This window comes from Nicrophorus vespilloides, unplaced genomic scaffold (assembly GCF_001412225.1).
Source record: "Nicrophorus vespilloides isolate i.1.1-1 unplaced genomic scaffold, Nicve_v1.0, whole genome shotgun sequence".
NCBI classification, from domain to species: Eukaryota; Metazoa; Arthropoda; class Insecta; order Coleoptera; family Silphidae; genus Nicrophorus; species Nicrophorus vespilloides.
Genome location: NW_017097978.1, coordinates 81,663 through 94,511, shown reverse-complemented (window position 1 = coordinate 94,511; position 12,849 = coordinate 81,663). Strand labels below are relative to the sequence as shown.

Here is a 12,849-nt window from a genome sequence, read left to right as displayed (position 1 = left end):
CAGTGGAACCTCGCTTAACGAGCAAAATGAATTGTAAAAAAATATGAGTCGCTTAACGAGTGACGATGAGAAGATAAGTCCCATATTTTTGAATATGTTTCACTATACGAGTAATAAAACAGAAATTTTGGAATGGATTAAACTCGTTAAGCGAGGTTCCACTGTATTTTACAATCTATTAAATATGCAAGTATCACTAAATTTATAATATTCATATTTAAACATAAAATGTAATTACCTTTGACTTTTTAGTTAGTAAAATTGAAACAATTTTTAGATTTATTTATTATTATATGACCATACGATTTACACTGATTATTTAGATTATTGAAAAGGTTATTAGTTATTACTAAATAAATAAGTTATGCCATGATTTGTAATTAATAAAAATAATAATAATATCTATTACAATTAATTACAAATATAAATAGTATTTTGTTATTTTCAGTTGAATATTATAATTTTTATGTATTTCTGATATGACTTGATGCCTTAGTAATCATATAATCTCAATTGCAGAACCATCAGTGTCATCAGAAGGTAACCCAGATATAATGGGAGTATCAGAGGAGATAGCACCGAATGCAGCAATGGAACCACGTCCAGCAGGAGTAGACCAAAGCGACGGCAGCGACCCAGAACAGGACGAGTTCACGCCTAAGCGGAAGCAGAGGCGGTACCGCACGACGTTCACGAGTTACCAGCTGGAGGAACTGGAGAAGGCCTTCTCTAGAACGCATTACCCGGACGTCTTCACGAGGTTTGTAAATGCTGCAACCAGCACCAGCAAGTGTTGCTGCAACAACATTAAAAAAGAAACTAACAAATCCGAACAACGGACAAATTGCCTAATTTGTTTGGTAATTCAATTAAACGGTTAATTGGTTGTAATTGTTTCGCTCGTTTTGGTTGTAAAATGTTTCTCTCTCGATCTGTTGGTTCGTTGTCGGTTAGTTGTCGGTCTCTCGGCGTCGAGTCGGAGAGCGAGCGAGTTCGTTATCTGGACGGTATCGTAATTGCCGGATATGAACGTTTATAAATTCAGCATCGCGGCACCGGCGCGAGGTGCGGCGAAATAATTAAACGTGCCCACCCTTAGACTCACCGCGAGAAAACTGATCTAATTTATGTAAGGCGCGCTCATTAATTATATCCACATAACGAAAACGCATTACATCGAAAATGGTTTCACCTCAACGATTACCATCGATTTATTATTAATTCACGCTCTTTTCAGCCGGTATCCGCTCCCCGAGATCACCTTCAACCCCCGCCCTCTTGCAACTCGCTTAGATCAATCAATCTATCTATCTCCCTCTTTTTCTATAATTTTCAATTAGAAAACCAGCTCATTAACACCACGGAAACCAATTAAGTACTTTCAGTCTAGACTGGTTCGATAGTGGCCCATAATAGTAATAGTTCCCTGCAGCTGAAAGGCGAGTCTCCATATCGAGAGCGCACACTCCGGAATCCCTTTTCAGATAATCAGAATGGTGTGGAAGGTGAGCTACCAAAATTCCATCGGTGGCCATAAACGTAAACGGAGGGATCGGTAGAAGGGTTTAATCTGCTCTTCCTAATAGAGATTTCCGATAAGGCACACATTTTTATATTTATTACCACTCGGATCCGGCCTAATTTCTAGACCTACCACAAATCCATATGACTCATCATCATACCCTCAGCTAGGACGGCTGGCTACACCGCGAACCATTGTTTGTGTTGCACATTCGTTCTCGCAACAATGAGGCTACGTTGTTCATTGTTAATCCAACCATACGATTCGTAATTAAATATGAAATCATTACAAATGCCATTTTCAATGTCACCTCACTTTAATTAATATTAAATAAATAGCTAGATGTTGCCTTACCATTTTAACATTGATTCAGACACAACGTATATCAAGTAATTATAATTAATACATATTATTATGTACTAAATCATGTGAATTGCTCATGCCATATTATTATCAAATGACAATCAAGTTTAGAGATAAGTTTACGTAAATTTATTACATTTATGTATACATTTTTAAAATGTAGATTTTCGAAATTAGTTAATGTTTGTTTTTTAATATGCTTTGTCTACATGGATTAAAAAATAATTTCAAATAATATTACATTATTATAATTTTAAGAACTGTGTCAACGTCCCTGTATACACAACATCTCACTGTATATTTACATAAATATTTTGTTAATTTACAAGATTGAAACACTTTCATGGTTCTTTTTCTGCGATTAACGTATGGTAACATAACAACCAGTAGCCGGTTCTCGAGGGCTCCGGGCAATATACCCATTTTAGACCTCCGAAATCATCCATTGATTATCGCGGCTGAAAGCTCACATGCCCAAACCCAAGTATTAATAACTCTTTACATTATTCAGAATAAAAGATGATGCTGCGTAACCAAATTATATCATCTAAAGAAGCTACTTGCGCACGTACATAAATGATGCACCTCATCCCGATGAATGAAACAGTCTTTTTTTGCTAACCCGTCAATTCACTTCTGTCCTAGTAGCAGCAGTAAAAAGGATAATAATGTTATGGTCTCGTCGCAGTGAAATATTTATTGGGTAATAAATCTTTTCGGTCGGTCGTGTACATCTCCATATCTAATTGGTGGAGTCTAAACAGAGCGAGAGTCGTTGGACCTTTCCGGTTTTCTCTCCTCTTTCTGCCTCCTTCTCGGTGGCAGCCGGCGACGAATTAGGCATCCTTGTAGATGCCTATCGGGGATTGCGGATCGGAAAACACGATCTTCGTATTTAAAAGTAACTTCCTGGACACCCAAAAAATTCTTACCTTGTCGCAGCCGAGAGAAGTAAAAAGAGAGAACCTGAAACGATAAAAAGAGAATTAAAAAGAATCAGCAGCGATTGGCGATTGGTGAAAGTCGCTGTAGCAGCGAAGCGGTCTCAAAATATAAATTACTGCCTTATCTATAATAACAAAATCTGACATTAAATAAGAAACTGTTTAATTGAACGTACGAAAAGCAATTATGAACATTACTTATACAACTTTTGTTTTCTTTTTGCAGGGAAGAGCTGGCAATGAAAATCGGCCTTACGGAAGCACGGATCCAGGTATGCCGTATCCTATTTCTCTTCTCTTTTGTTTTTTATCTCCTTTTGCTTATGTCTCCGTATTCTCTTTACGGCAGGACGTATAATTATCTTGCTGATTATTATTGCTTGATATCATTTAGCATTATATATACTTTCTAATTAAAGCCGATATAATCGCCAATTAATCACTTTGCAAAATATAATAAAGAGCGAAAAAAGGTACAAGAATATAAATATCGCTTACAAGAAATCAATAATTACATATTAAATGGTATTACGTAAATAATTGTAATTACTTCTTGTTTACCAATTATTTATATAATCGGAGAGCGGACAAGCAGCCAATCATCCAGGCTAACCGCATCGAAATCATCCGTGGAATTTCAATCTGTTCACTTCTGTGTAACTCGGCTCATTTATTCCTTCTTAACTCGGTCACATTCCCATGCAGTTAATTGTTATTGAATATTATTACTGCTCGAACAACGACAACAAACATAGGGAGTTACGTAACGCCATCGGATAGATAATTCACTTTACGCCGAAATAGAAACACACATCTCCTCTGACTCAGCACTGAATCATTTTAATTAACATTAATTACCGCACATAAGGTGTTCTTTTTTTTATACGTATTTACTTCGATTTAATAATATCCTTTGCGTAATTAACAATTCCGTGATTATGTGTTTCTCCTTTTCTTTTTCGTGTTCGAGTTTATGCAACGAAAATGTGTTGTAATTAATTAATCATTTTTACTGATTCTATTCTCTTGTTGATTTACGTTCACATTTTCGATGTGTTTAGTGCACTTGCAGCGCCATTTGAAATTACTATTCGAATCTGTATTTGCATACAGCTCTTAGCGAAGGTCGTAATCATTAATGTTAACTTAATATTAGAAATCAATAATATTTTTTTTATACAATAATCACGCTTTTCGCGCAATAACAAGCATCTTAATTAATTGGCTCGAAAATATATTTAATATTATTCAATTATTTCATTCCGGTCAACTTATGTTATTCTATAACTACTTTCTAACTTCTGATTTACGTCAAACGATTTTCATTCAATAATTCATATATACATGAATAAAACATAATATTCATTTTTCATTCATTTTAATATTACTCTTAATTTTTACAATAAAACTAATTTATTTTAACTAATTAGAAAGTGAACTGGAAATTCTTCAATTGTGAAATTAATTTCAATTGAAAAAATCATATGTACTCTAATTTTAATTCTTCACTAAACTTCATTTAAAAAAATGTGTTTGGCTATTTCACTGCTAACCAGACATTCTTATATAATTGGACTAACCCTGTATAATGATTACGTCAATCAGGCGAAATTACATGCTGCATAAATTTTACATTTCTTACGCTTTTTCTTTTCTCATTCTTTGTCGCTTTATAATTTAATAAATAATTTAATTAGTGGAAGTGATGCATTTACCTCATTATATGATTTGTATACATTAAGCGATGTTTAAAATAATTGTGCATAATGTGGAAACTAGTTTACAACGCACAAACAAATCAGCGAAGAGCAGAGCAACGTTGAAGAAAAAAAGCAATGCACACAACTTTTTATGAGCGTATAAAAACCTCGAATAATTGTCGATAATTGGACTTTGGTGAAAGAGCAGAAATGTATGTAATTGAATTCGAAATAAAAAACAACGAAAGTTGTTAATTATTGAATTTATAATTTATTTCATTTAATTATAATTATAACGTGATTTTCATATTTTTAATTAGTATTATGAAAGAAAAACCTTCCAACCTAATAAAATTAAAAATTTGTTATTATATTATTAATAATTTGCAAAAACTTCGTAGAATAAGAAACATTATTTTAAGTTTTGTTGCCTGAACAGGAAAGTAAATTTTGTATAATGATCATTTTTAATGCAATAATTAAGTGGACACACACTATAACCATAGAGATTATATAAATGTGAGATGAGACACCAGTATAACAATGTACTTTCCAAGTAATTTTTAAGTACTTGGGAAGTATCGTAGTGTAGTGAACTAAAGTATGTATGTACATCAAATTGATAATCTTTAACAAATATCATATATATTTTTGTAAAATACTAAGCAAGTTAGTAAAATAATGTTTATAAAGAAATATTCTGTTATTAACTTAAACATCTAAATACTACAACTATTTTGACACTTGTAAAGTATTTGTATAGTTATTCAAGTACTATTAATTAATCAATCAAGTAAATCAATCAGACACAATATTCTTTACTTTCTAAGTAATTAATTTTCTAAGTATTGAAGTGTATTTACTTTAATAATCTTCTAATAAATAATAAGAATAATAATCCAGTTACAAAATATTAGGCAATTCTATCTATATACATGGAATATATTGATTAGTAATTATGCGTTGCCCTAAACGGTCGAGCAATAAATAGCGGTTTACGAAACGCTAACAAAATAATTTCGAATGAGTCTGGTCCGAAATAATAATAAATTATTTAATAAGGAAATGTGTTAACACCTACTTGAATCCAGTTGAAATACGATCGAGTGTGATACTTTGCATGAAAATGAAGGATATACATTTCGAGTTGGTTACCGCAAATTGATCGAATAATAATCGTATCTGGTTTGCAATTGGAAATAAGAGAAAGAAAACGAATAGCAAGAAACAGGTACCATGATTCGATGCGAGACCTATCAAAAAAAAAGATTGAATCGAAAACGAACGAAGAAGAAAATAAAAGAATGAAATTGATAATTCGTAATGTAAATGCTGGACGCGTACAAAATGGAAATAACAATAATTCCAGCTACACCTACGTAAAGGTGTACATAGTGTATACACGCCTTGCATAATGTCGTGTCGGAATATTAAATAAGAGCGAAATTGTATCGCGCAATAATAGAAATAATGGCCCCAACCCCCCTTTCGAATTACTGACTCTAACAACATGTAATCATCGATAATCGGTTATCCGCTCTCCAAACACAAGGTGCATATTAAATCTGGTGATAATAAATATGCGACCCGGCAGAGTTTTTCTTTCTCCCTGTACAAATGATGCGGTCACATTCGACGAACGATGATGATTGCAGGGCTCTCCGATTTACGATTGGACACTCAACACGAAATTCCAATACTTAATGTTCGCTGCATGACTTTCAAAAACCATTGTCTTATAGCACCGATAAAAGGACATGGAAAGGATGAACAAGGCAATGAAAAAAATAAATATACACACACACACAAACTGGCGCCCCCAAATTTTCATTTTTTTATTTTTATTTGCTCTATCCTTCTTATATATAACAATCATATTTATTTTCAATAACTATTATTGACTTTGTTGCACTAAATAATTGTTTATAGTTTATTTTTTCAAATAAAATATAAATTATAATTTTTACTGCCATGGTTTTATATTTGAGCGAAGTAACTTTTTACCGGCGTTGGGAATATGTAAGAGGATGGCAAATCTGACGAATAAAGTAGATGTTCAATTCAAAGTAATTGCAATACATTGTTTCCAAATAAATCTTGAATAAAATAATATTTATTTTTTAATTCTTTTTTCAAATTTTTAAGTAGCTATTGATCTTTTTTAAGCGAATAAGCTTAATATTTTCTTTGATTTATTCTTATTATGTAGAATGATCATATTATCTTTCAAATTGATAATTAATTATGCTATATTATGTATATTTTTATTTTCTTGCTATTTTATTTCTTTAATGTACATTTACAAAGGTAGCCAAAATAAAGTGCCTTGCTTAAAATAAAATTGTTTACACTACATGCATGTAGAGTTGTGGAATCACGCCTCGTGCTATTATAATATAAAAGGCCTGAAATATAAAACGATCGGTTTTACAGTTGATTTCACGGAATTTTTGTGCAGAAACCGTAATAAAACTTAATCGAATCGGAGCGGCGGCGGCAACAACGACTATAGCGTTTTCGTTTTGTTTTCGGGCCGGAAAAAGTAAACGATCGTTTAATAATCGTCAACAAAAAGCATACAACGTTATATAAAATAATATGCATAGTGGGAGAGAAGGAGAAGAGAGACGGCTTCAGAGAAGAGGTACCGAAATCGAAGCAACATAAAAAAATAATACAAGAAGAGGAAAAACAAAAACGTAAACGCACTGTTGGAGTCATAATAATACGCGAGACTAAAATTACATACCATTAAAGATTATAAAATAATAATTCTTAAATTATAGATCGAAAGCGTAATATGTCCGTACCCTTAATAATTGTGTATGTGTATGCTTCTTCACTAGAGTTCGCTTTTAAATAATGTTATTAATTCCATTCTTTACCGTATAAGGAACGTCAAAGGACATTGGCGTGTATTCACTAGACCTGAACATTGCTTTTAGTCACTTCAATTCCATATTTTTGTTCGCGAAGATATTTATCTCGTTGAAATAATCGCTACTACCATTATATTACTTATATAAATTACAGTAAACCCGGATTGTTTGAAAGCGGACTAATCGAGGAACTAAAATTAATACACATAAATCTCACAGGCTTGACTGTACAATTAAAACAACATTTTCAAACCGGACTATAATGAATCGGGACTGATCGAAGCCGCACTATGCGAAGTACTGTTGTACATTGCATATCTTCTTGTGATAAATTAGTTTATTCGTTTTTATATAAATAAGATGACGTTGCTCTGGAAGATACTATTATATATATATTATGTTTTTTTTTTTGTAAGAACAATTGAGTAGATTTCAAGGAGAAGAGGAAAATTAAATGAATATTAAGGAAAATTCATCAGACCTGAACACGTCTTTTTAATATGACTTTGTTTTTTGTCCATTTTCTGTTATTCGCGAAACGAGACAAGGCTTCTCGAATTGATTCAAATTAAAAATTACATTTTCGCATCTAATTGGTTTTTAATATTGCCGTCTCGGATTACGGGCGGAGGGAATTGCGCTCTCGGAACAATGGACGTTCAGGAGAGAACCGTGTAATCGCGGCGGAAAAGAAAATCATACAAAACGGCAAATGAATATGACCTTAAACGTACGATAAATTATTTCGTAATTTATGATTTCAATTATTCAGCGTTATGTAATTGATTTGCGTTGGCCGTTGCGTCGAACCGATCAACAGTCGCGCGCTAATTACATCGAGTGCCGAAAAACAACATGTGCGCTTTGCTGTGCTGTTCATGGTGTTGGTTGGTGCTCAATCGGATGCAGTGCGTATATAATAATAATTACCATACAAATTGGTTTATAATTAAATTAAACACGTTCGTTCCTAATCGATACATTCTCGAAGCTTTCCAATGAGAATTTATTGTTTTTTATTGCGACAAGCCAAGTAATTAATTTGAAACTATTAGATTTAAATAGTTTTATAGTGTCTGGAATTTATGACCTTTTAGAATTTCTGTTTCCAAGGTGCATTGATTATCTTATACATCTGTCTCTATCTCTTTTCATTTATCGGATTTATCCGAGTGTTAGACCTCTAGTCTAAACCCTTTTATGGTTTAATTGGATTACAATTCGTTGCCAATGTACAGTTTCATAATTGATATAACTCTTATAGATCTAAGAGTCAATTACTGTTCGAACTTAGAAGAATATTATATGAATATCAACGTTGAGCACATACATAATTTATTTAATAAATTCAATTAAAGTTATAAAAAAAATATATAATTATTATGTTAATAGAAAAATAATAATTTGACATTGTTAATTCATAAAAGTTAATTTAAAAACAAAGGTGAAATCTAAAAATCATATTTTTTATCGATTTTTGTATTTGGTCATATTTAAAACAGCTAAAATAGTTACACTAAATTGAAATTTCTAATAGTTCACAATAAATATTGTTTAATGTATTCAAAATTAATAAAATAGAAATAATATTGGAAACTTTTAACGTTAAGATATTTCAGACCAATAGCTAATAATTTTTTTATTCGGATTTTGATATAGAATTTTCTTAATATACGTTGGTTATATAGATATGGATTTGGTATTAACTTGAAATCAAATTTATCATCATTTTATTTATTGGTTCGTATTATTTTCAAACGAATTCGAATCATGGTTCAAGAAAATTGATTTCTTGGAATAAATTTATATATACCTATTGATGGTGAATCGTTCAAATAATGTTGGAAAAAAATAATTCACTATAAGGCTACGGTGCAACGTAATATCGCTTCTTTACACAATAAACGATTAAAGTATTTCGCGAAATCATCTTCGCTCCATTCTGAGTAAAACCGTTCGCAATACGAATCAACAGAATTTGTTTCGACGATTCATCCATGGCGAAGAAATAATTTTAGTTATAATAATGTACATATTACTAAACAAAGTAAGTGGAATCTTATCTTAAACTGGAAAAGTACATCTAAACATTTATCATCAACTAATTATTAAGTGAATATAACAAGTAATTACACAAAATACTTTAATGATTAAATGGTATTATGATCATTATACTTAAAATAAACTTTAACTGCTACCATTTCAGTTTCATTGCCATGAGTAGTCGATGGTATTCAGTCAAGTTACAAATAGTATTGATGAAGAATTAGATTTATGATTAATTTTTCGAACCAAAAACTATTATTTATTTGTAATATTCATATAATTAGATAATGTGTCTCAAAGGGCTATATACCAAAGATTTTTTTACATTTGTATATGACATATATTTATCATTTACAATAATATCAGGAAAACAAACATGCGTGGAAGAAATGATGCAAATGAAAACTTCCCGGAATTATTAACTAGTGGAAAACTCTCACAATAAACTGATTCTTCGAAAAACTCAAAAGCGGAACTAAAAGCTTGATAAGATGCTATTTGTTAGTTCATATTTCTGATTTAATATCTGGTATTCAATCTTGTTAGTTTAAAATATCATTTTCGATGTGAGTTCAATGGAAGGAGGAATTGAAAAAGAAAACAACTGTGCTAACTCGGCGTTGAAGCAAATTGATTATAGTTAACAAGCAATTATAGCCTAATAGAGTTAATCTTCGAGTAACGTAACGATAATAAAGCTCATATATGGCCATATCAGTCAATACATAATATATATATGACTATATACTATATTTATATATATACTAGAGTTCGAGTTAAATGGAAACCATTAATCATTATTATTATTATGGTTAAAAAAATTAATTGAATTATGCCCGATCGGAGCACGAAAGTGATTTTCTCCGAACTTAATTGGATTCGAGAAGGAAAACAAAGGATTGGACTACCCCCTTTTTTCCGTGCCAGTTGTTTACGGTTTACCGATGAAATTTTTAGACATTTGACAAATCACTACAAGACCTCGTGTATTTGTATGTATATGTGCGAGGCAATACATATTTATGGGACAATATTAATCTGCATACGGTAATTGAATTACGCCTTTAAGTGGCGCATTTAATCATAAGCCGCATGCAAATATGGAGTCGACCGGTGTTTCTTTTCCCTCCATCCTTTTTCGTCCCGTTGCGCTACCCTATTCTGCATTATCCTTGTCCTCGTCGTGAGGTAGCGATTCTCTCTATCCTTCGTTTTCGTTTCATTCAATGAAACAAACCATCTCGAGGTGAAAATTGCGCTGATTGACAGGTGTTCCGATCCCGTTTTGGCCGCACCGGTCAGATATTGGCTTGAACTACGTACGTTCCGGACCGCATAACCTTCGGAAACCACAATTCTTGTAAAATAGAGACATGTAATTTATTTAATTAAACCTAATCGCTCGAGTCCGTGACTGTGTACCGCTGCGCAAGCCAAGAAGGGAACGAGGAGTATTGTATACAGGTGATCGAGACAGAGAAAGGGAGAGAGATCGGAAGATTGTTCAGTTCTTTTATAGAGAGAAAAAGAGAAAAACTTCGTATCGTTCGCTTCCTCTCACTGTCAATGTGTCATTTGCTCTGTCCTAACAGATGTTTACACTAAAACCTGCACATCTTTAGAAATTGTAATGCGGTTAAAAAAATGTCATTAGGGAAGGGAATATAATTCCTATATAAGTTTCCCCTTCGGAAACTATGCTTTGGAAAGTTGAAGCTTGCGTTTTATCGTTTGTAACGAACGCACGTACAGCAATTAAATTGCACATACTACATTCGGTATAGCATATACACATTAATAATTAGCAATTGGAAATAAATTTAATATTTTAACAATGTTAATTACTAATCACTCTACAACTCGTCTTTTAAATTGGAGTGTATCATTTGCTTTTTATCTCAAAATTTTGCCGATCACTGGTTTAGCTCATTCATCTATTAAGTGTTATAAATTATGCTTAACTTTTAGTTGAATTCGATTTACAACTAATAATAATTAACTTTAATTTAATCTATTTTATTAACCTCTAATATCTATAATCAAGTAAATGTGAAAATGATATACATATATATTATTGGCCAGAATATACATAAAAATAGAAGTTGCAACGAAAGGAAAAAAATATAAATTGAAAACTAAAATTTAAATTTAAATTGATTTGTTCAAATAATAATAATAATAATATTTATTAGTCATAATTATGACCAAAGGGCTATCGACCTAAGTCTTTCTGCACACAGACACAATAAAATATATAAATTGTCACAAAAAAAAATCATACAAAAAAATGGCGTTCTTAAAAACGTGATACGTACATATAAAGGGTGTCTCAACAAGTGGATGCTGATTTTTCGAGCACAATCATCCTAAGCGATGAAGCACATTTTCACTTTTATGACTTTGTTAATCGCCAAAATTGCCGCATTTGGGGTCCGGAGAACCCACATGTGATTGTCGAAAAACAAATGCATACACAGAGTGTCACTGTTTGGTGAGGATTTTGGGCTGGAGGCATCATTGGACCATACTTTTTTGAAAATGACAGTGACAGTTACTGGTGCTCGATATCGCGATATGATAACACACTTCTTTCTGCCTCAGTTCGATGATATTGATATAGACGACATGTGGTTTTAACAAGATGGTGCCACATGCCACACAGCCCGTGAAACAATTCAATTACTGCAAGAGACATTTCCTAATTGTGTACTCTCTCGTTTCGGTGAGCTTTATAAGTAAATATAAAAAATATGAAATTATAAATAAACCAAATAACAAATAAATCTTTTTGAAATGAAATAAATAATATATTATGAATCATTATTCTTGTTCAAATATAATCATAATTTACACCGATTTAAATTACATTTCTACAAATATTATTATGAAAAATCAAATAGTTATTAAATCTTTTAAAAAAGTCATGTTTACAGCATATTAAAATATAAATCACCAAGTTGACCTAATTCACCTTGATTATGGTGCTAGTTATATATTATCACTCCCATTGTGTTTACTCGATAAGTAGTAACCTGTTTAATCTTACGTCATTTTTGATAATAAATGAGCACAAGAAATATTATAATTCAATCTTCATTGTTCTTTTGATTTTTTTTTACAAAGTAATAAATTGATAATATCTGCGACTTTCTTTATATGATAAACACTCATATGAACACTTAGTGTAATTGTGACATGTTACCTGCAGTGATAGTATATTTTATATAACTATAATAAGTATCATGTTTTAGGATTTAGAAAAATTTAAAATAAAGCTTATATATGTGTATATAATTATTATTTACTTTTTATTAACTTATCATAAATTGAATCCAATAGGAATAAAGTAATTTAAAAGCATCTGGATTATGGACAAAGAAAAATTTCGTCTAGAA

The 12,849-nt window shown here is 31.6% G+C and overlaps 1 protein-coding gene across 3 annotated transcripts in view; it reads left to right on the top strand.

Moving 5' to 3' along the window:
* Positions 1–12,849, top strand: part of LOC108561463 (homeobox protein aristaless-like) — a 121,435-nt gene that overhangs the window by 98,284 nt on the left and 10,302 nt on the right. For all 3 annotated transcript variants that reach the window (XM_017919405.1, XM_017919406.1, XM_017919404.1), the window contains 2 exons: positions 520–760; positions 3,056–3,101. In XM_017919405.1, the coding sequence (XP_017774894.1) occupies positions 520–760; positions 3,056–3,101 (287 nt within the window). The remainder of the gene's footprint in view (positions 1–519; positions 761–3,055; positions 3,102–12,849) is intronic.